Source organism: Scyliorhinus torazame, chromosome 30 (genome assembly GCF_047496885.1).
Source record: "Scyliorhinus torazame isolate Kashiwa2021f chromosome 30, sScyTor2.1, whole genome shotgun sequence".
Taxonomy (NCBI): domain Eukaryota; kingdom Metazoa; phylum Chordata; class Chondrichthyes; order Carcharhiniformes; family Scyliorhinidae; genus Scyliorhinus; species Scyliorhinus torazame.
In genome coordinates, this window is record NC_092736.1 from 20,326,757 (window position 1) to 20,351,858 (window position 25,102).

The following is a 25,102-nucleotide window of genomic DNA, read 5'->3' on the forward strand; positions in this document are numbered from 1 at the left end:
TGCAGAACAAAATCCTCTCTCTGGGGTAGCACGGTGGCACAGTGGTTAGCACTGCTGCCTCAGCGCCAGGGACCCGGGTTCAATTCCAACCTTGGGTAACTCTGTGTGGAGTTTGCATGTTCTCCCCGTGTCTGCGTGGGTTTTCTCCTGGTACTCCAGTTTCCTCCCACAGTCCAAAGATGTGCAGGTTAGGTAGATTGGCCATGCTAAATTGCCCCTTAGTGTTCAAGGATGTGTAGGTTAGGTTATGGGGTTACAGGGGAGGGGACATGGGTCAGAGTGCTAATTCGAAGGGCTGGTGTCGACTCGATGGGCAACAGCCTCCTGCATTGTAGGGATGCTATGATTCTACCCAGCAACATGACCCAGTCTCTGATGAGCATCCGTCCAAATAGACCAAGATGCTGCACTCCTCCCTTCTGTTTGTCACAGTAATTGTCCTGCAGTCCTGGAATGTGATTCGTGCTTCACTGGGGTAATATTGTACTGCAGTTCCGTATCAACAAGGAACAAGGACCGTTTCATCCCATTGTTCTGGATTTAAGAGAACGGCAGGAGACCAGTATTAAATCCACATGTTATAATTTTTTTTAGGGCGGCACGGCGCAGTGGTTAGCACTGCTGCCTCACGCCGTCGAGGGCCCGGGTTCGATCCCGGCCCCGGGTCACTGTCCGTGTAGAGTTTTCACGTTCTCCACGTGTCTGCGTGGTTCTCACCCCCACAACACAAAGATGTACAGGGTAAGTGGCTTGCCCCTTAATTGGAAAAGAAATTTGGTACTCTATAAATTTAAAAAATAATAATGTGGGTGGGGGGGGGTTGGTGAGACCCACGCAGACACAGGGAGAATGAGCAAACTCCATGCAGACAGTGACGGCCAGGATTGAACCCGGGTCCTCAGCGACATGAGGCAACTGTGCTAACACTGCACCACCGTGCCACCCATCCACCTGTTATAATAGGGTTTTAAAAAACACTCCTGTCCCTGGAGTCTTTTTTGTTATTGTAAATCATCTGTTTTTTTTGGCTTTTCTGTATAAACAGCAGAAATCAATAGGAACAAATTGAATGCTGGTACCATTGGGCTATTTGTACCTGAGCCTTGGGGTAGTTATTATAGCAAATAGGACATGGGAAGCAAAAACAGATTAATGACACTTGCCACTTGCTACTTTCCTCCCAATAATTTAGTTAATTTAAATGACCCTTTGCTGCCTGATCTATCTGAGAACTTGACTAAACATTCTTTCCTTTTCAGGCGTCTGGCTTTCCGGTTATGTGTAAGAATGAATCTCTCTGCTGCATTGATATTTAAGCAGAGATTGAAAATAAAACGTTACATTGGTAGCCTGCAAGTTTTAATACCTATGAAGTCTGCTTGATATTCACTGGAATCATTTGTAGCCAAGCATGCTTTGCGCCACTAGGCTTTTATTCCTACTGGTTGAGGAGGAGTGTGATCAGATCTTTCAGGATATCAAGAGAAACTAATAGAAATGAACAAACTTGTTTTTACTAATTGAGGAGTCCAAGAGCTAGGTAACATTTCTTATTACTTGGTGGCGCCAGGCTTTTTAGTTAGTAAAGGAAATACACCTGGAAGTAAAGGGTGATAAAACCTGGAGATTCTAGGTCAATTGTTAATTTTAAATCTAGGTTTTGATTTTTTTTTTTGTTAACCAAGGACATGAGGAATGCAGAGCGAAGGTGAGTATGTGGAGTTACTTTGCAGATAGTTTGAATTAATAGGGCAAGCTTGGAGCTATATAGTTCACTCTCGTTCCTATGTTCACTGGTTAAGTGCAGGATCTAATACAACCTCATATGACAGGTAGACTCATTTGAATTATAAGCAATATTGGAATTGCAACATGTCTATTTACATCTGTGCCAAACTCTCCTTGGTCAGGTGTAGCGTAGTGTAGCCCATTCTACTCTACCCCAGTGTGACTCAGTCCTGGGCCTCTGAACGTCACTTATTGCACGCATCCTGTGGCCTGAGTAATATTGACACAACAACAACTTGCATTCATATAGTGCCTTTGACATGGTAAAACATTCCAAAACACTTCACAAGAGCGATACCAAACAAAGTTGTCACAGGGGTACATAAGGAACCAAAGCTTGATCAAAGAGGTATGTTTTAAGGAGCAGCTTAAAGGTAGAGAGAGAGAGCGAGACAGAGGTTTATGAATGGAATTCCAAAGCTTGGAGCCGAGGCAACTGAAGGCACAGCCGCCAATGATAGAAAAGTTGGGGCTGTACAAGCGACCAGAATTGGAGGAGTGCTGAGATCGTCAAAGATTGAGGCTGGGGAGATTAGAGACAGGAGCAGAGGGTTCTGAACATAAGGAAATTTAAAAATTGAGGCATTGTTGAACCACACTCCAGTCTAATGTTAGCTTCTTTTGAATTCTTGGGCCCACAGTGTTTTCTATTTTTAAAATCCTGTGTAAATTGCAGATATTCACTGCAGTGCTTAAATACTATCTTCCATATGTTGTCAAAATGACCACAAACCTGATTTTTATGCATGGGTGTATCATTTTGGTAATGTATGTATCAGGAATAGAATTACAAGTGCTGCATAAGGCCAGAGTCATGCTCCGAACCCAAATCATGATCTCAACCTTGTGAAAAGCTTCTTCTTTTCAAATCTTAAGGATAGCATACTAATCTCAGTCAATGGATGAGCGTTCTGATTTTTTAACGTACAGAATATAGAAACTCTCTTCAGTCCACCATTTATTAGCCAGAGCCTGAACTTCATTAATTGTTTGCATCTAGGATTGCCATTCAAAATGTTTGCGTTAAGGGGTTTAGGAGTTTGCATTAAAATGTAATCAAAAATTAGGAACAGGCAGCATGTGCGTACATAAGGTATCAATAAAACTCTTTGTAATCTATAATTTTGAATGTTTTCAGCTTTTTTTGGTTTCTCTATTACTGTGTAATTAGTTGTGGCTGTGCTTTGCACATTCCAGTGGAGTGAATGTTGCAAGCGCTACAGTATGTGTAGGAACTTGTTCAATAAGGTTAACAATTGTACAGAATAGCTAAATTGGTTCCTTGGGAAGTTTCCATTGCCTCCTGTTTTCAATTCTTTGATGCTTAATAAGGAGATGGGTACGTACATCTAGTTAGATTTTCCCCGTGCAATAAAATGAATCAAGTGGTTTATTTATGTCTGTTCTTGATGTTGAGGTATAATGGAGTTGGGTATATTGCGTGGAGTTAAAAAGAACATTACTGGCGAAGTTGCTGAATTTTTCTGCTCGGGATATATTTCCAGTGCAATAAAGGTACTTCAACATCCTCAAAAGCCCACTGCTGTGTATAGTGATCAGTAAAGAGCCACGTCCAGCCACGCCATCGGTTAACTACAAATCCAAAATATCTTAATGTGGCCGGTTACAAAGAGCACAATTTATTTTTCTTTATATTTTAACCTGTGCGCGCACCACCGATTTCTAAAGCACAAGACTATTCTTATTCATTTCTGTGTCGTAATGTTCTGACCTATTTAATTCACTAGATAGTCTTTCTTTTTCTAATGAATCTCATCAAATTATTCTTTCACCAAGGAAGTCTTGACTATATAACTAATTAATAATTCCATACTCCACATTTCTTATGTACCCTTTTTCCATTTCAGTACCTAACATTGTGACTTGTTCTCGTTTAATTATATGTACTGTTACTTTCTGTTATTGTATTCTAAGCTAACTTACAAATAAACAATTTCTGTTATAACCTGTCTAGAGTTAAGAATATTCTCAGAGTTTAGGGCTTCTTTGACTGCTCTATCACTACATTTCTACTGCCCTCCCTCCAGCTGGGTTTGTCAAGTCACCCTTGTCAGAAACTAAGCTGACAGGCGACACCTTTGAGCTGTACTGTGATGTGGTAGGGAATCCCACACCAGAAATCCAATGGTGGTATGCTGAGGTCAACAGGGGCGACTCGTTCATACAACTGTGGGATGGTGCTTGGAAGCGACGGGTTTCAATAAACACCGCTTACGGCAGCAATGGAGTGAGTGTGCTGCGTGTCACTAGGTTGGGCCTGGAAAATACGGGGACTTACGAGTGCAGGGCCAGCAACGACCCCAGGCGGAACGACCTCCGACAAAATCCAGCCATTACCTGGATACGAGCCCAGGCCATTGTTGTCATCCTACCAAGTGAGTACTACGTATAGTGGTACCATAGTAGTTCCTGCTGGTCAGCAAGACCTTGCTCCTTTCCTGTTGTCTTTTGATTTTGATTTCCCCACCACCCTTCTCCATTTACGATGTTGTAGAAACCGCACTCTCCTTCAGTAGTCTAGACATTCCTCGACTTTTGCACTTTGTCTTGCCTATCCTCCTCATGATGCCTCTAGTTTGTGCAACTTAGCTCCTTTGTTAGAGAAATCCTAGTACTCTGCCTACATTAACCATTGTAATGTGTCTGACCCATAATTCCTTACCTGCTAAGTTCCCCTCACCCTCCCACTTTGCCCATGAACACTTGCTTGAGAAGCTTTGTTTTTCCCGTTCTTTTTGTGCTTGAGTTGCAAACCTAATCCGATTTGGTTTTCTTTTTGAAGCAGCCATGGCCAGCCACTAGAGTGCTGATGAATATCTTGTGTGCATGTACGTGTGCGAGGTTTACTCTTGCGTACTATATGCTGGATGTGGGACAGACAGCATAGCGAACTGCAAAGGGAGGTGCTCAGAATGCTAATGAGTTTCTGTGGCTGCAGTGATATAAAAAAAGATGCAGTGACAGTTCTAACACCAACGTTAAAAATGATGGCTGAGGACCAGTACTGATTAGACCGAGCATACTCACTATCCAAGTAATGGAATATTAAATGTTTCACTGTGCATTTAGTTTAATAGTCCCAGCACTGATACTGTCAACAAAAGTGACTTAATGGGAGCTTAAATTTTATCTGCTCTTTTTGTTTCTCCGACTACTTGAGGACAGAGTTCACAACACTGGTCAGAAGAGTTTGCGATTGGACTAACCTTGAAATAATTTTTAAATGCCTGACTGATCTAACAACAAGCTTTCCAACAGCTTGTGCTTTCACAATTTGTACTCTAAAGTTGTCTTGTACCTTGCTGAAAGAAGTGCCTTCCATGCAATGTAGCAAACTTTTTGTTGATGTGCTAATATTTTATTTGCTACAAGCTTACAAATCATCTGTCATATCCTCTGTCTCTCCAGTTAAGCAACTGCCTTGAGACCACCCCATGGCAGAGTTTTCTTTTAATAGAGGAAATTAAAATTGTTTTTTGCTGATGTGGCGCACCAGTTTCATTTTGTGCGAAGCTGCATGGATTTGGAGCTATTGGCTTACTTTTTAGCACACCTATCCCTTTCCTTCAAAGATAAATGTTTTTTTTTAAAGAACCATGAACTCAAACTTGCTTTCAAAATATGCAGAGGAATTCATCCAGGATACTGGATGGAAGAAGTTGAGCCCCAACATTGCATGGTTTCTGAAGATCTGACCACCAGATCTAACCACTGATTTGATAATCTTTTTGAGCTAGCGGCCACAGTAACCCATCATTATACTAATTAAGGAAGCATAATGGTGATATTAACCAAGCTTAAAAAGGGTTTGTACTTTAGGAAAAAGTAGGGACCACTGATTGTTTTGGAACTTATGCTATTCCTATTTCACCTTTTATTGCGTACATTGTCCATATTATTGAACTTGGGTTCAGCATTCAAGAGTCTGAATTATTCCATGAAAGTGATAGGAGTTGCATCAAAGAAGCCCTTCTCCCCCCCCCCCCCCCCCCCCCCCCCCAGAATTTTCCAATTGTTTCTTATTAGACTTAGTTAAGGCTGTAGCCAGACTACCATTTTCATGTCTATGTACAACATTTTGCAATGACCATGAATGAAAGAGTGCAAGATAAACCCAAATGATTAATGCTGTTAAGTGTCACAGCACCACTAAGGTTTATGTACACTCCTAGTGCAGTTAGAAGTATAGCCTGAGTTTAAAAAAAATTGCCTCCTGACATAGAGTAGTCTGGAGCCAAAATGGACAAATCCACTTGAAATTTGTTGATGCTTTATGATGCAGATTTAAATGAATCTCATGCAGCAATGTGGAACTTCTGTGCTGCAGACCAGTCAACTCTATTTGCTTTTTAAAGCACTGTGCAGTGGGCTATAATTATGTTCTTATTTTAGCAGATGATGCTGCTACACACTAGGCGTTGTACTTTCCAGAACAAAAAACTTGTGGGTTAATGCCTGCATGTTAAAATGAACAGAGAAATCTGATAGAAATCCACTAAATCTTTGCCCACTAATATTACCAACAGTTATTTTGTTCCATGTTTTTTTTTTAAGGAAAAGACTGCTGCAATTGATTGTATTTTGCACTCGCAACCTGCTTTAACTGTCTTTTTTTCAGTAGTATTGGTGAGTTGCTCAATGGTATTAAAAATAGGGAGGAGAACGCAGCGTTTCGGATTGGTGAGTAGGCATTGAAGACGGTGATCCTGCTGTTGAGAATTCTCTTCCCTACCCCAACCACCCCACATTCCGCTCCCCCAACCCCACCACTTGTTTTTCCATCCTATAGATTAGAACACAAAGTGACTAAATGTGTCTGTTATTCACCTTTTCTGTCTTCCTTGTAGTGGCAGTCTATCTCTCAAGTTTTAATGGGATCACTCCTCTTAAATGCAATGCCCATAATATATATTTTTAATCATTGACTGTAGATCTGGAGACAAATGCAGTATCCTTTTTTTCTTCGGCAATTGAGGCTGAGATTCAGAAATCTGGAATCAATTTTAATTGATGCTGAATTGCCAGGAATTGTAGCTTTCTTAATAAAGTGCATCAAGCATGATATGTGGACTTCCTCATGAAGGGATTCCACTGCGCATATTTACACATGCCTGATGAGTCCCTGTGTGGAAAAAGAATATACAACAAACTTTTTGTCGGTAGAAAATGGGGGGGGAAAAATTGGCTTCAGAGCTATTGAAACACTGCTCAAATGACATGATGTGGACCTGAGTGGGAATCTGATCTTGTGATCTCCATTCCTCTTGGGTTAATTGAATTGGAAACCCCAACTGATGAGAGGAAGGGAAAACATTTTGAACATTTGAGTTCACTGGGTTAAATTAACTTCTTTTGAAGTTACGGCAGAGGTCAAGAATAAAATTAGGACGTTTAATGTCCATGTGTTCAAAGCTCAGCCTGCTTCAGATCCAAAAGGGATACGGTTTGTCTAAAAGATGATTGATAAGAATTAGGATGTGTGGTTTCCCAACTTTGCAGTCCGTTATGATGCCTGCCATGCAGTCCAGTATAGATAAAGCTGCTATGCATTATTTTTAACACAATTTGACTTTGCAAATGTTTATGCGTGTGTTTATTTTTGACCACTTCAAGTAGGTTTACAAGAAGGAAACAAAATAAGTAGCTTAACTTTGAGTAGTGACTTTGAGTGATGCAGCTTTGGACTGTTGGTGTTTTGCAGACTTTGACCCTGGCCTGTTTTTATTCTTTGTGCTGTCTGGATATACATGTTCAATTTTAATTTACCAATTAAAAAAAAAAAAAAAACACTTTTTGTTCTGTACGGCCGTTTATTTTTATTGCTAACAGAAATGTTGGAAGAAAATCGGAGAAACTTTCTGCAGATGAAAGTTATACAAACTTTTTTCGTGCAAAGGCTGATTAGAATATAAAATGCATTACTGCAAAAAGCAATTGACATTTAAGAAATTAGTTGAAGATCTGATAAATATTGAAGGGTATGAGGAAAGATCAGGGTGGAGGGGGGGAAGGAGGGTGGAAATGATTTTGAATGCTTGGATCAAATGGAATACAACAGAGTTGGGAGATATTGAATAGTCTCAGCTACTATAATTATGATATTCACAGTGTGGTTCTGCGCCTCAGTCAGTCACTATCAACGATGAGCTAAGTCTCTTAATTGCTACTTTTGAAGATGGGACTATATTGGGAAATCAAGTAAAATTAGCATACGTACATTCCACGTGAAGGGCGAACTTGTGTTGATGAACTTGGGACGATTCAGTGATCATAATTTCAACCATTTGTGATTGGCTATCTCACACGATTGAATTCCATAATTCGTGTCAGAAACCAAAACAGAAATTATTTTTAGAAGGAGGTATTGACAATGAGAACTGAGTTTCACGTTGGTACAATCAATCTGAAGGTTACCAATGCACAGATAAAAGTTGGGGCAATAAATAGTTTGGGGTGGCACGGTGGCACTGCTGCCTCACAGTGCGAGCGATCCGGGTTCAATTCTGGCCTTGGATGACTGTCCGTATGCAGTTTGCCCATTCTCCCCGTGTCTGCGTGGGTTTCCTCTGGGTCCCCGGTTTCCTCCCACAGTCCAAAGACGAGCAGGTTGGGTGGATTGGCCATGAAAAATTGTCCCTCAGTGGCTAACGGTTAGTTGTGGTTATGGGGTACCGGGATAGGGAAGGGGAGTGGGCCTGGGTGGAGTGTTCTTTCAGAGGGTTGGTGTAGGTTCGATGGGCCGAATGGCTGCCTTCTGCACTGAAGGGATTCTATTCTATGTGCCTAGGTAGGATAAAGTCAGATTCTAGAAGTGCAAGTTTGATGGTCAATGTGATGGAGCGAATATAAGCTCCTCATCTATCCTTCTGATCCCAAGCTGAATTTCCGATCTCATTCATGATTAACTATTTTCTTTTACAATATTAAAGGGGCACAGCCCCACTTGAGAAGATGCATTATGCATTGCATGATAAATGGGTTTTGGCATTGAGCATTTAACTTGTCATGGAGGTTCACCGGGCATCTGTAAAATGTCTGGAGCTTAACTTTTAGAGTTAATTCCAATTATTGGCCCAGATCTTCAAATTGACTAAGCTGCACCTGAGGAAATTACATTAATTGTTAAATTTACAGCTCGTTGGATTCAGAAAGTGTTCTTGAGCATTGACATTAACGGGAAGGTAGTTTAACAGCTAAACCTGTGCCACCATGCCAGATTAGCAATCCAGCCAAATTGCAGACCTCCAATCTCCCATTGATAACCCTGAATGGTCAGTCTTTTTAAAACATTTTTATACTTGTTAAACCTTTTTGAATCTGATTCACAAATCCATCCTCATTTCAGAGTATATGGCTGAGAAGAAAATGTTTGCGGATTGATAGCAGGAAATTGAAGCTCAGTTGCCAAGATTTTGATGCTATTTGAACTGCTTGTTGAGTACAAATTTGTGGCAAGGTCTTGGTGCTGCGAGCAATCTTCCCATCTAATATCCCTTTTGTTAAAGTTGTTTGCATCTTAATTTATTTTATTTTTCCATTAATTGTAATTAATACCTTTGTCAACTTTGTTTCATAAAGCAGTTCCTCTACTATTACCTGACAAAATCTACTTCAGATCCTCAACCAATACTGGACAAATTCTATTAACATTTCACTTGACCTTTTTGAGAACAGTGACATTTTGCAACCAAATAGGAGTGAGCAAATTAAAACTATTCGGTAAAATCTACATTTCTCGTTATTTATCTTAGCAGCTGCAAAGAGGCTGGAAATTCTCATGAATGGAATTTTACTTCATGAAACTATCACTCACGATTCATGGGGGATTAACTTAAATTCACTGTTGGCTTGAGTGCTATTAAAATCCATCAATAATCTATTCCCATCTGGACGTTGCTTCTATAATCTTGTTTCAATATTAGTAAGTGGAGATTTGGCTAGCAGCGAAGCTGATGTGGTGTGATGTGATGATGCTGGTTTTTATCAGGCGGCCATTCTGGTCAGCACTCGTCCAGAACAGTTTTTTCTATATTTATAGATGGATGAATAATGCTGAAGTGTCAGCCTTCCTAGTGTTCAGCAACTGAACCATTTCTAAACTCATAGTCAACATAGCACCTTTGTAGTGAGGGGGCGCATTCGTATTTTTGTAGAAAAAAAAAGTTTGCGAATATTTAGTATTGGATATTTATCAGCTGTCGATTGACACAACTTTCCTAGCGACTCTTACAAATGAATAATGCATTACAGAAGTCTGTTGAAAGAAGGTGGCTGGAATTGCCTTGCATTTGTTGTGTGCCCAGCACCAATTTTATGGTCACTAATGATTTTTATTTTGCTCTGCATTTCAGAGCCGAAGATCACTTCATCTGAAGACATTGTTTTAAAACAGCCGAATCCACCCATCTCCCTAATTTGTAACCTGACCTTCTCACCGACTCTCACCAATGGCAGTTACTGGATGAAAGATGACAAAGTGGTTCCTGGAAGCATGAGTTATTTTTCTGCAAACAGCACAGAGTTGAAGTGAGAGCTAAGACTTTGGAGATATGTAACCAATCGGGGGAATTTTGGAAATGCGGAGAAATAACAAACTTTGTCAAATGCCTCTGAATATCAAAGAGAACTTGTGGAGAGTTAACTACAATATTGCACATTCTATGGTTGGATGCATTATGTAGAATTGTTGAGGGTGCCTAGAGTAGCCTTTAATACGAACATTCCTTTTCATTCCTGGGATGTGGATGTTACTGGCAAAGGCAGCATTTGTCGCCCATCCCTAATTTCCCTTAAGGTGATGAACCGGTGCAATACATGTGATGTGGGTACACCCACAGTGCTGTTTAGGAGGGAGTTCAGAATTTGAACCCAGCAATGGTGAAGGAATACCGATTTGGTTCCAAGTCAGAATGGTGTGTGGCTTTGAGGGGAACCTGTGGGTGGTGGTGTTCCCTTGCACCTATAGTCCTAGGTGGTACAGATCGCAGGTTTGGACTTTGTTGTCAAAGGAGGCTTGGCAAGTAAATGCAGTGCATCTTGTAGATGGTAATCACTGTGCTATTGGTGGCGGGAGTGAATCTTGAAGGTGGCGGATGGGTTGACAAGACGGGGCTGCTTTGTTCTGCTTGGTATTGAACATTTTGAGTTCTGTTGCAACTGCGCTCATCCAAGGAAGTGGAGAGCATTCCATCACATTGGATAGTGAAGGGACAGCAATATAGTTCCATGTTGGGGAACCTGCAGGTGGTGGTATTCCCATGCATCTGCTGGCATTGATCTTCTGGTGGCAGGTCTAGCAGGTGCTCTCAAAGGAACCCTGATGAGTTGCTGCAGTGCATCTTGTATATCGTACATGCTGCTGCCACTGTGAGTCGGTGGTGTAGGGTGTGAATGTTGAAAGTTAGACGGATGCCAATCAAAAGGGCTGCTTTGTCTTGGATGGTGTTGAGCTTTGAATGTTGTTGGAACTTCACTCGTCTAGGCAACTGAAGAGCATTCCGTCACACTCCTGACTCCTACCTTGTAGATGGTGAACAGGCTTTGGGAAGCCCGGAGCTAAGGTCCTCACCATAGAATTGACAGCCTCTGACCCCTGCCCTTGCAGCCACAGTATTTGTATGGCTGGTCCAGTTCAGGTTCTGACCAATGATATCCCCAAGATGATAATCATCCCCTTTAGCGATGATAAGGTAGGTGCTTAGATTCTTTCTAATTGGAGTCAGTCTTTGGCAGGCACATGTGTGGCACAAATATTACTTATCAGCCCAAGCTTGAATGCTGTCAGGTCTTGCTACTGTATGTAGGCATAGAATATCTGCGGAGTTGATATTCAATTATCAGCGAACATTCTCACTCTGTTGCATTGGATGGAAGCTTAGTCATTCAGTGGCTGAAGTTGGTTGTGCCTAGGACACTATATCCTGAGGATCTGCAGTGATGTCCTGAAGCTGAGATGATTGACACCTAACATTGCCCTTTTGTGCTCAGTGTGAATTCAGTCAATAGTGAGTTTTTCCCTCATTCCCATTGACTTCAGTTTTGCCAGGGTCCGCTCTGGAATTCAACTCCTTGACCACGTTTGGGTAAGGTTACAATGAGATAGGGGACTGAGTGTCCTTAGGTGGAAGGAAACCCTGTAAATATGAGCAGGTTGTTGCTGAGTAAATGCTGGATAGCACCGATGTCAGTGACCCGGGAGTTCCTAAGTAACTGTTCTTCATGTTTAAGTGGATTAGTTGACCTTAGGGGTTATTACAGATGAACCAGATCATGTTTCCTTGATATCTAATTGGGGTTCAATGAATAGCAATCAAGAGTTGGAAACCTGCTCGTTTATGTTGTTGATACGGCAAAGAAAAGTAAAGTGCTCTTACAGGGAAAACATTTAATCCTAGCTTTGCAGAACAGAAACCTATAATGAATCACTATAATGAATCACTTTTTAGTAAAGACACATCTTAAAATGAAGCATTTAATACCTGACTGTGTCAAAACAGGTTTATATTTGTCTGTCAGAATATTCCTGCCCCTCAACAGGCCTCCATGCCCCACTCTCCTCCCCCACCCCACAGTGGCCACAAAATCTCCCAAGGATACATCTTTTTAGGGCTTTTAAAACCCACAGCAGCACATGAAAATAGTGCATGAAGGAAATGCAATATTCCTTGTGATCCTCACGAAGGGGACCTGGACTTCAAGAGGTGCGCATTTGTTTTGCAGCCAAGACCATCACAGGTCGCAAAAAGACCACTGACACAGGGTTGGGAAGGCAGAGGAAAATTGGGACTAAAGTCCAGCCTCATTACTGCTTGTCTCTAGAAATATCTTGTTTTATTTGTAACTAATTGCCTTGTAAAGCTGTGGGTTAAACTAAAATTGAAAACTCCTGTTTGTATGGTGTGCAACACATCTACTTCAGGGTTGTGTACAAACAGGCAGAATGGCCTGGAAAATGTTAACCATATGTTTTGATTCAAAAATAGCAACAGAACTTTGTTTTTTTAAATATAACCCATGATCTGATATGGCCTTAAATTTTGCACCGTTTCTTATTTGTGTTTTAATGAAGTAACAGTTAAGTCCATGATATGCATTTAGTGACAAATTGAATATAGCAGACTCGATGGGCCGAATGGCCTCCTTCTGCACTGTATGTTCGATGTTCTGTTTACCGCAATTGTACACTTGTGCAATCTCTGTCCACAAATAATTCAGCTTTATCTTTTTTCCCCCTTTGAAATCCAGGGTTAACAAACCAAAAACTGACAGTTCTGGAGAGTATCAATGTGTCTTCACGTTTGAAAATTCCCCTCCAGTCAATGCCTCCATTTATGTCAAAGGTAAGCACTGTTGATTCCCTGTAGGGAACATATGTTCACCCATTACCCCTGTGCTGAATAACTCACTGGCTTCTGGTTCACCAACGTCTCAATTTTAAATTCTCCCCCTCGTTTTTTAAATACTTTCATGGCCTTGCCTCTTTCTATCTCAGTACCAGCTCCAGTCTTAAAGCTCTTGGATAATTCTACATTTCTTTTTCTTCCTAGTTAGCAAAGAAAGTTAGTTCGGTTCATGAGAGAGGAACTCGTGAACAGAGTTAGGTGAAGTAAGGTAGGAGGAGGCTGGTGTGGAGCATAGACGCTGACACTATATTGACTGAATGGCCTGTTTCTGCACAGTGTGTAAATTTAAGTAATATGCAGACTATTCCAACTCAAAAGGGAGAAGATTATTAGAATTTACATTTTTAAATTGATGAAACAATTTCTGATCATTGAAGAATATCCAATCTCTTGATTTCAATGAGTGGCTTAAAAATTGCAACAATATAGATGTGAAAGAAACATGTCCTGTTCTTCCTTCATTTGCCCTTCGAGTTTTTCCCTTACTGCTTGTAATTGGAAGCCCTCTGTGACAGATGGCGAGTGTACGATGATGTTGATCGGTAAGCTGTTGAATCTAGTTTGCTGCCACGCAGGATGAGAAACGCTTTCATGTCTTGTGCCCTTTTAATCCTCTGTTGCTTTAAGTAATTCACCCCTATGTCAAACTGAAAGATGTTGACCTTTTTTTCCTTGCCTTTGGGCAAAACAAAATACAGAACAGAAATAATTAATGTTTCATTCAATCATTTAAAAGCTGCACTAAAGGCTCACGAGTGTTCATCTGGTATGCAGATTCTATAATCACCCCTCTACAGGAGGGTAGGAGACACATTTGCTCTGCTCCCTCCTATCATTCAAAAACACTAGCGTAAGAAAATCCCAATTGTTACAGGTGAACAGTTTTGGTCCACTTATCTAAGGGGAGATATACTGGCATTGGAGGCAGTCCAGATCAGGTTCACAAGGTTGATCCCCGGTATGAGGAATTTCCTCATGAGGAGAGGAGCCTGTACTCGTTGGAGTTTAGAAGAATGAGAGGCAACCTTATTGAGACATATAGAATTCTCAGGGGCTTGACGGGGTAAATGCTGAGAGGTTATTTCCCCTTGTGGGAGAATCTAGGACCAGAGGGCATAATCAAAGAGTAAGGGGTTTCCCATTTAAGACCAGAGATGAGGAGGAATTTCTTCTCTCCAAGGAAGTGAATCTATGGAATTCTTTACCTTAGCGGCTGGGTCATTAAATATGTTCAAAGCCGAGATAGTCAGATTTTTAAGGGAATCAAGGATTATGGAGGTGAGGTGGGAAAGTAGAGTTGAGGATTATATCAGATCAACCATGATCACATTGAATGGCGGAGCAGACTCGATGGGCCGGGTGGCCTACTTCTGCTCCTACGTCTTAAGGTCTTGCATGTAAGTGGGACTAATGTATATGTGAAAAGGGGACACTCAGTTTATTTTTATATTTAAAATCTCACGAGTGTAGCTTTTTAACTTCTGTGTTTTGGTGAAATCAGTGGTCCTTGTCAAACAGATGAATTCTGAATTTAGTACTGTCAAGAGTATTGTTATGGTTCAAGTGTAACGCCATTTTCTTGTATCTCTACTACAGTTAATTTTGCTGTTCTTGTTGCGTATCTAGAAATGATAAAATCACTTAAAAAAACACACCCTTAATTTGGAGGCCCTATTAAAATGTTCGTAACTGCTTAACTTAATTGTACCCTCTTCCCATCTGGGTGCAGTAGCCCTCATAAATGGACTCAACATAACTATCTACTAACTGCTTAGGATACTGCAGCCCAATTAATTATCATATCAGTAATCCAGAGGTTGTGCATTCAAATCCTATCGCAGCCGATTGTGAAATAAAATTTGGTAAATGTTGCCGCATACCCCCCCCCCCCCCCAACCGTCATACATACACACAGCACTGACCGGCTACTCCGAGCAGTGTGTCCCAAGGGTATTGGCAGCTTGACCATGGGGAAAAATAACTGAAATGAACTGAATTGTCATAAAATTCTATTTTTGCTTCAGTATTCACTAGAGAGAGGGACCTTGTTGCTCATGAGAACAGTGTGAACCAGATTAATAGACTCGAACAGGTTGATATTAAGAAGGAGGATGTGCTGGAAATTTTGAAAAGCGTCAGGAGAGATGAGCCCCCTGGGCCTGACGGGATATACCCAAGGTTACTACGGGAAGCGAGGGAGGAGATTGCTGCGCCGTTGGCGATGATCTTTGCGTCCTCACTCTCCACTGGAGTAGTACCGGATGATTGGAGGGAGGCGAATGTTGTACCCCTGTTCAAGAAAGGGAATAGGGAATCCCTGGGAATTACAGACCCATCAGTCTTGCGTCTGTGGTGAGCAAAATATTGGAAAGAATTCTGAGAGATGGGATTTATGATTATTTAGAAAAACATAGTTTGATTAAAGATAGTCAGCATGGCTTTGTGAGGGGCAGGTCATGCCTCACAAGCATCATTGAATTCTTTGAGGTTGTGACAAGACACATTGATGAAGGTCGGGCAGTGGATGTGGTGTGTATTTGAATTTCAGTAAGGCATTTGATAAGGTTCCCCATGGCAGGCTCATTCAGAAAGTTAAGGGGCATGGGATACCGGGAAATTTGGCTGTCTGGATACAGAATTGGCTGGCTGAAAGAAGACAGCGAGGGGTAGTGGATGGAAAGTATTCCGCCTGGAGGTCGGTGTCCAGTGGTATCCTGCAAGGATCTGTTCTGGGACCTCTGCTCTTTGTGGTTTTTATAAATGAGTTGGATGAGGAAGTGGGAGGGTGGGTTAGTAAGTTTGCCGATAACTCGAAGGTTGGTGGAGTTGCAGATAGTGTTGTGGGTCGTTGCAGGTTACAACAGGACATTGACAGGATGCAGAGCTGGGCTGAGAAGTGGCAGATGGAGTTCAACCTTGATAAATGTGAAGTGATTCATTTTGGAAGGTTGAATTTGAACGCTGAATACAGGGTTAAAGGCAGGATTCTTGGAAGTGTGGAGGAACAGAGGGAGCTTGGGGACTTTCAAATTCATTGTGGGCAGCACGGTAGCATTGTGGATAGCACAATTGCTTCACAGCTCCAGGGTCCCAGGTTTGATTCCGGCTTGGGTCACTGTCTGTGCGGTGTCTGCACATCCTCCCCGTGTGTGCGTGGGTTTCCTCCGGGTGCTCCGGTTTTCCTCCCACAGTCCAAAGATGTGCAGGTTAGGTGGATTGGCCGTGATGAATTTGCCCTTAGTGTTCAAAATTGCTTTTAGTGTTGGGTGGGGTTACTGGGTTATGGGGATAGGGTGGCGGTGTTGACCTTGGGTAGGGTGCTCTTTCCAAGAGCCGGTGCAGACTCGATGGGCCAAATGGCCTCCTTCTGCACTGTAAATTCTATGATTACATACATAGATCCCTCAAAGTTGCCACCCAGGTTGATAGGGTTGTTAAGAAGGCGTATGGTGTGTTGGCTTTCATTACAGGGGGATTGAGTTTAAGAGCCGCAAGGTTTTGCTGCAGTTTTATAAAATCTTAGTTAGACCACACTTGGAATTTTGTGTCCAGTTCTGGTCGCCTCATTAGAGGGAGGATGTGGATGCTTTGGAGAGGGTACAGAGGAGATTTACCAGGATGCTGCCTGGATTGGAGGGCATGTCTTATGAAGAAAGGTTGAGGGAGCTAGGGCTTTTCTCACTGGAGCGAAGAAGGCAGAGAGGTGACTTGATAGAGGTGTACAAGGTATTGAGAGGTATGGATAGAGTAGATAGCCAGAGACTTTTCCCCAGGGTGGAAATGGCGGTCACGAGGGGGACATAATTTTAAGGTGATTGGAGGAAGGTATAGGGGAGATGTCAGAGGTCGGTTCTTTACACAGAGAGTGGTGGGTGTGTGGAATGCACTGCCAGCAGAGGTGGTGGAGTCAGAGTCATCAGGGACATTTAAGCGATTCTTAGACAGGCACATGGACAGCAGTAAATTGAAGGGGTGTAGGTTAGTTTGTTCTTAGATTAGGATAAAAGGTCGGCACAACATCGTGGGCTGAAGGGCCTGTACTGTGCTGTACTGTTCTATGTTCTATGTTCTAAAACGCAGTTTCACCAGTGCCCTTTAGGAAAGGGAACCTGCCAATTGTGCCATCGGCTTACATGGGACTCCCGTCCCGTACAATGGAATTAACTCTTGCAAATGTGCATTAAAATCTGTGTTGCACATATTGTAACCAAGTTCTTTTTTAAAAAAAATCATGACCTTGAAGTCTGCTTGTCTCCACCATTTTTTTTGAGTGTTGCAGTAGGTTAGTGAGCCAGTGACGGAGGAGTCATCAATTTAAACTGGTTACTAAGGAGTTGGGAGAATTCCTTTTTTCATGGTTGTTGGAGAATGGATTGCTTTGATATGCAAAAATGATCTTGAGGATAATTGATAACAGATGTAGGGCTCTGGGATTTGTTTAATGTTAACCCAGCAAAGGCTCAAATTGATTATTTTTCTCCTGTGATAATGCTGCATTTTGTTCCCTGACTTCTCTGGAAGAAAGTCCGCCACCCTTCCTCTTCACTTCCTGTCCCACCTCTCTGAGATACCCATGCCCTGCCTTGCCATCACGCAACAAGGTGCTGTTGCTCCAATGGTGTGTATACTGCCAAAAAGGGTAGATTCTACAGGGACTGGAGCTAAGATAAATGTATAGCAATTAGTTAGGAACCTCCTGCATGTTGGTGCTAATAATAACCAATTCATTTAATGAAAAGCTGTAGTGAGGAGCCTTGATTAAAGGTACACAAACATTAGTTGAAATACTGAGAGCAGTGTGAGCAAAAGCAAAAAACACTTATGTTGTCTAAAGCCTTGTTGTAGAATACGGTGTGTAGTTTTGGTTCTTTTTTAGGGTGAATAACTAGAGGTTGTGGGAAAGGGCTCATAGACCATTAGGTTGATACAGAACTTAGTTACCATGATGGGCATAAGCTGGGTATTTTTACTCCGAGGTAAGTAGAGACTTTGAGGAGATCTTTAAAATAATGGCAGAGATCTTTAAAATAATGGCAGTACTACACCTTCAATGTGGAAGACCTATTCAAGGTTGACAGAAACCAGGGAATATATACACAAATAATGTAAACATATAACTGTAAACATAGATACATAAAAGATAGGAGCAGGAGGAGGCCTTTTGGCCTTTCGAGCCTGCTCCGCATTTATCACGATCTTGGCTGATCATCCAACTCAATAGCCTAATTCTGCTTTCTCCCCATAGCCTTTGATCCCATTCTCCCCAAGTGCTATATATAGCCGCCTCTTGAATATATTCAAAGTTTTAGCATCAACAACTTCCTGTGGTAATGAATTCCACAGGCTCACCACTCTTTGGGTGAAGAAGTGTCTCCTTATCTCTGTCCGAAATGGTTTACCCTGAATCCTCAGGCTGTGACCCCTGGTTCTGGACACACCCATCATTGGGAATATCTTCCCTGCATCTACCCTGTCTAGGCCTGTTAGAATTTTATAAGTCTCTCATGAGATCCCCCCTCAATCTTCTGAACTCCAGTGAGAACAATCCTAACCTAGTCAATCTCTCCTCGTATGACAGACTCGCCATCCCTGGAATCCATCTAGTAAATCTTCTCTGCACTCTCTCGAGAGCAAGAATATCCTTCCTCAGAGAAGGAGACCAAAACTGCACACAATACTCCAGGTGTGGCCTCACCAAGGCCCTGTATAATTGCAGCAACACATCCCTGCTTCTATAATCGAAACCTCTCGCAATGAAGGCCAACATACCATTCGCCTTCTTTACCGCCTGCTGCACCTGCATGCTTACCTTCAGCGAATGGTGCACAAGGACACCCAGGTCCCGCTGCGCACTCCCCTCTCCCAATTTACAGCCATTCAGGTAGTAATCTGCCTTCCTGTGTTTGCTTCCAAGGTGAATAACCTCACTAATCCGAATTATACTGCATCTGCCATTGGTTTGCCCACTCGCCCAACTTGATCAGATCATGCTGTAGGATCCCTGCATCCTCGTCACAGTTCACCCTCCCACCCAACTTGGTATCATCTGCAAACTTTTGTTCCCTCATCCAAATCATTAATATGTATTGTGAGTATCTGGGATCCCAGCACCAATCCCTGTGGCACCCCACTAGTTACTGCCTGCCAATTTGAAAAGGACCCATCAATTCCTATTCTTTGTTTCCTCTCTGCCAACCAGTTTTCTATCCACCTCAATACACTTCCCCCAATCCCATGCACTTTAATTTTGCACAATAATCTCTTATGCGGGACTTTGTCAAATACCTTCTGAAAGTCAAAATATACCACATCGACTGGCTCCCCCTTGTCAACTATATTGGTTACATCTTCAAAGAATTCCAAGAGATCTGTCGAGTATGATTTCCCCTTCATAAATCCATGCTGACTGACTGATCCTGCCACTGCTTTCCAAATATTCTGCGATAAATTCCTTGATAATGGATTCAAGAATTTTCCCCACTACCGATGTTAGGCTTACTGGTCTATAATTCCCTGCTTTTTCTCTACCTCCCTTTTTGAATATTGGAGTGACATGAGCTACCCTCCAATCTGCAGGGACTGTTCAGAGTCTACAGAATCCCAGAAGATGGCCACCAATGCATCCACTATTTCCAGAGCCACCTCCTTAAGCACTCTGGGATGCAGATTCCGTGGGAATTTATCTGCCTTCAACCCCATCAATTTTCCCAGCACCATTTCTCCACTAATGTTGATCTCTCTTAGTTCTTCCCTCTCTCTAAAACATTCATTCTCCAATATTTCTGGTATCTGATTTGTGTCCTTTTTTTTTGTGAAGACGGAACCAAAGTATGTATTCAATTGCTCAGCCATTTCTTTGTCCCTTATTATGCATTCCCCTGTTTCTGTCTGTCGGGGGCCACATTTCTTTTTACCAATCTCTTTCTCTTCACATATCTATGGAAACTCTTGGTGACCGTCCTTATGTTCCCTGCAAGCTTATTTTTGTACTGTACTTTCCCCTTCTTAATCTATCCATTGGTCCTTCTTTGCTGAATTCTAGACTGCTCCCAATCCTCAGACCTCTTCTTCCTTGGATAGGATACTATTTCTAATTTCCTTTGTAAGCCATGGATTGGCCCTCTTACCCATTTTGCTTTTGTGCCAGACGTGAATGAACAGTTGCTGCAGTTCCTTCATGCGTTCCTTGAATGTTTGCCATTGCCTATCCACTGTCATCCCTTTAAGTAACTCTCCCCAATCTATCATGGCCAACTCACGCCTCATATCTTCATAGTTTCCTTTATTAAGATTCAGCAGCCTCTAAGGTGAGGTTTCAAGGGGTTATTTTCTGAGAGTCATTGATCTTTGGAACAGGTTGGTGATGTGAACCCTGTGTAGATTTGTCACAAAAGAAAGCAGTGATTAAGGTCACAGTATATGAAAGGCATTTCTGGCACATTGGGCCATGTGTTTTCATCATCTAGCTTCAGTTTGTAATTTATATTCCCCGCACCCCACTTTGAATTCACCTGGAATCAATATCGCTCGTGCTCTATTTCTTTTTTCTTATGCTCTCTCACGCAAGAGGTCATGTGTGAAGGAGTCACGGTGTTGATAATATTCAATTGATCTGATCTATTGTGCCATTTTCAGATGTGTGCGACACTTTGAAAGGCAATTAGAATGTTAGGGTGAATAAGTAGACCTAGAAGCATCCCAAGAGATACTCTTAAGCATTTAGGTTTAGCATGGTGCAGTTAGATTATAGTACCAGACTGCCAAAGAAGCAACGGCATGCAGAGGAGCATGTATCCAATCTGTCAATGAAGTGTAACTTCAAAAATGGCCAGCATGGAGAAAGTAGAGATTTCCAGAAGATAGGATTTTGTAGGTAATTAAAAAGCTGCCATCACTGGAACAGAGAGGACACAAGTGATGAGAAATTAGTAGTTGGAGGAGTGAAGGCTGCCTGCTGGGGTGCAAGGCTGGTGATGCCCCAAACAGGAGAGAATGACGGCATGAACTGATTTTAAATCGAGTTGGAGAATGTTGAGAGAGCAAGCTTGGAATCGAGGAGCTTGAAAATGACTCTGCAATAGCAATGTTGAACTTAATTCAAAAAGAATTGCTTCAGGGATTTGAGAGGGTGGATATAAAGAAGATATTGGCGAGTCTAAGACTAAGGGCCATAAATCAGAATCATTCATAAATCCAGGAAGGTATTCCGTTCACTGGAGCATGGAACATGCTACCACATAGACTAGTTGAGGCTAATAGCATAGTCGTAAAAGGGATCTGGATAAACACGAACGAGAAAGAAATGAAAGTGTATACTGATTGAGTTAAATAAAGGAGGATGGCAGAAGGTACATAAGGACTAAACACTAACATGAAGCAGTCAGGCCGAACGGCCTAATTCTGTGCTGTGCATTCACTGTTTATACAAAGGAACAGTATTTTGATGAACTGGGGTGGGGGAACTTTTTTAGGACTTTGGAGAAGTCAAGTAACGAACTCTAATTTTGGCAACAGAAGGTGAAAATGGGGACTTGAGACACTTGCCATTCTCCAAACCTGAGGTTGACAGTTCCCAGTGCTAATCAAATGATGTACGGTTGCACTGCTAACAAGTCCTTGGAATGTTTGCTCTGTGCAATTCTACACAACCATCACCATCTTTATTCCTGGATGATACCAGCAAATTCTTTCTCAACCTGATGAGAAATCTGAGCACCATGGATTGAATCGTGATTTACATTATCCATTTAAAATCTTGCAATTGTAAGATCTCCCAAGAACCGAATAGGGCTACATTCACTATCTTTGTGTGCCAAATAGTTTTAGCCTACGTGATCTATTTGATATTGTTTATTTTGCATGGTGCGAGAATGTTAAACAAATCAAAATTATAGGTGGATAGCAGTTGATCCTGAGCACAAGAAAGAGAGCTGAACCATGACAGTGGGACTGGTTTTAGAAATGTTTTATCCCATCCTTCAGGTTACAAAGCCAATGCGCAGAGTGGACAGGGCAACCCTTAATCCATCTCATTGCATGCTCCAAAAACAATTCAAATCCAAAGTGAAGCCAATTTATAATATCCACAATAGAGAGATTGTCAAGGGCCAGGGTTTAGAAAACACCAAAGAGTATCATGGAGTTCACCTGACCCATGGCTTTTAATAGACTGTGGTTATGGGGAGCACAAAGGCCCACTTTACAGGTGTGATGCAACAGAAATCTAAGTTCTTTTAAAACAAAACCATGTTTATTTATGAATCCAGTTAACACTTTATAAACCTACAGTAAACATCTTAACAACTAACAACAGCAATAATCCCCACAGATATATTCTATAAGTAACCCTTCATAACTTTCCTAACAACATCCATAAGACCAAAAGACCCTTTATACAGAAAGACAGCAGGTTTAAATTCTCTACAGAAACAGGTATTACTTTGAAATCCTCAAATGATCTGGAGACAGTCTTTAGATTGCAGAGACAGATCAATGCACCTTCTTGCTGTGACTTCAGCTTCTTCAACTCCAAAACGAAGCTAAAACAGCACAGACCCACACCAGCTTTTTTGCTCAAGGCGAAAGTAAAAGCAGAGTCACAGCTCAGCTCCGCCCACACACTGACATCACTGCAGTTATTTGATAAACACCCATTTCTTAAATGTATATCCACTACAGCTATTTAATAAACATCCATTTCTTAAAGGTACTCTCACATGACAATATACAAGATCCAAGCTGACAAGAAAAGGCATTGCACTTCACCTTGGGCTTGATCTGATTCCTGATCTGAGCCAAAAGGCCGTGAAGCGATGTGGGATTGCTTCTTGACTTTAAAATAGTGTGCTCCCCTTATTTACTGTCTGGCGGGAGGGGAAGGATTAAAAATCAAATTATCTGGTCATCTAATTTAAGCCATTTAAATACAGCAACATTGCATTAATATCATTTGAATTAGCAGCAGTATACTGCACAGATCATGCTGGAAATGGAAGATGCTCATTTATTGAGTGGAAAATGTGTTCTTTTAAAATTAAAAGCTGTGCTGGCGGAGAGGAGGGAGCTCCGCAACAGATTGTAGAGGAGTCACACTGTTAGATAAGCTGAGAAATAAAGGTACAAAAAAAGACCACGGTAGAAATATAAACTGACTGATGTTAAACTGGTAAGTTGTTTTGTTCAGTTTGCCAAAGATGGAAAATAACTTGTCTCTGGCTGTTTACTGAGTGAAATATTCCAAACTGGATTCAGATGTATTCTACCTCTTCCTGGCTTAGCTTGTTATTTTGTACAACACATGACACTAAATGAGCCTGACTGTCAACTGGAAACAAAATCACATTTCCCCATGATTTTTGGCAGTCACTTAAAAGGCAGCTAAAATGTGTCTTTAGTCTGCAGAGTGATGTGATTGCTAACTGATTGATGCCTTTCGCAGGGGCTTAAGAAATTCCACCATTAGTTGGCGCTCAAGTGCTGACACATTGTTGGAAGTGCTTTGTCCCATTACTTGGTGTAATTTGCCGACTTGCTTTAATGCCATGCTCTCTCGTGTAAGTGTGCTAATTATCTGGGGTTTCTGTTCTAGCATCTCCTGAAATCATTGGTCACAAGAGGAGTGAGAATAAGAATGAGGGCCAAAGCGCTCTTATGTACTGCAAGTCTGTAGGTTACCCTTATCCTGTTTGGACCTGGCACAAGAAGGAGAACGATGAATTGAGGGTGAGTTCACTGAGCTGAAATTCTCTAGCATCATGGAGCACTTGCTGTTCTGTTTCTGGTAACTTGAATTCAAATGATATTTGATTTGGTGTGGTTCAGAAGGGATGGTGGCATTGTGGTAATGTCACTAGGTCAGTAATTCAGAGACCCTGGCTCTGGGAAACAGCTGCTGCTGGAAGTTAAATGCAATTAATAAATCTTAAATCTGGAATTGAAAGCTAGTCTCAGAAACGATGGCCATGAATCTATCATTGATTGTCATAAGACCCATCTGGTTCACTAATAAACTTTAGGGCAGGGAACCTGCCATTCTTAGCTAGTCTGGCCAACATGTGACTTCAGCAATGTGGGTGGCTCTTAACTGCCCTCTGAAATGGTCAAGCAAGCCACTCTTAAGGGCAATTAGATATGGGCAACAAATGCTGTCCCAGCCAGTGACACTCTCCCATGAAAAATTTTATAAAACTTCAATATTTAATGAAAAAAAAATGATGGTAAACCTTTAATGTCGGTAACTATAATGCCATGTCTTAGAGATGTGAGGGAGAAGGCAGAGCTAGCACTGCATGTGTAAAAATGTGAGAAACACCGCTAGCTATAATCTATGTGCAACTTAAATAAGGACAGAGGCAGTCACTGATACTCTGGGTTTCGTCAGCTGGCTTGGGAAAAGTTCTTTATTTGTGTGTATCACTACGTAAACATTATCGGAGATGGTGAGCACCACAATAGAGCTGTAGGGCATGTAACTGATGATCACATGATTGGCACAATTTTAGGAGTAAATCAGCATAGAACCATTTATGTGGACTTAGAAACAGCAATGGGATAATCAAGAGGGACAATGGTCTTCCTTGCCTATGAGAGGATCACAGTCGTTGTGGCACAGGAGGAGGTCATTTAGATTGAACCCACACACCTACCTGGACACTGGTCAGAAACAGCATACCTGAAGTGCGCGCAGCCAGATGATCTGAACCTGCCTGTGTTGCAGGGTTTATATACAGTTCTCCAGCACAGGCCCATCCTTGGCAGGGCCAAATGCCCAGTGTTATGGGCTAGGGTTTAGAGAACCCCAAAGTGTATCATGGAGTTCACCTGACCCACAACTTTTAATAGATTGTGGTATGGGGAGCACACGGCCCACTCTACAGATGTGGTACAGCAAA

General features: G+C 41.8%; 1 protein-coding gene across 2 annotated transcripts in view; it reads left to right on the top strand.

Moving 5' to 3' along the window:
• LOC140404411 (neuroplastin-like) overlaps window positions 1-25,102 on the top strand; it is a 67,594-nt gene that overhangs the window by 22,801 nt on the left and 19,691 nt on the right. For both annotated transcript variants that reach the window (XM_072492915.1, XM_072492916.1), the window contains 3 exons: window positions 10,161-10,335; window positions 13,054-13,148; window positions 23,800-23,933. In XM_072492915.1, the coding sequence (XP_072349016.1) occupies window positions 10,161-10,335; window positions 13,054-13,148; window positions 23,800-23,933 (404 nt within the window). The remainder of the gene's footprint in view (window positions 1-10,160; window positions 10,336-13,053; window positions 13,149-23,799; window positions 23,934-25,102) is intronic.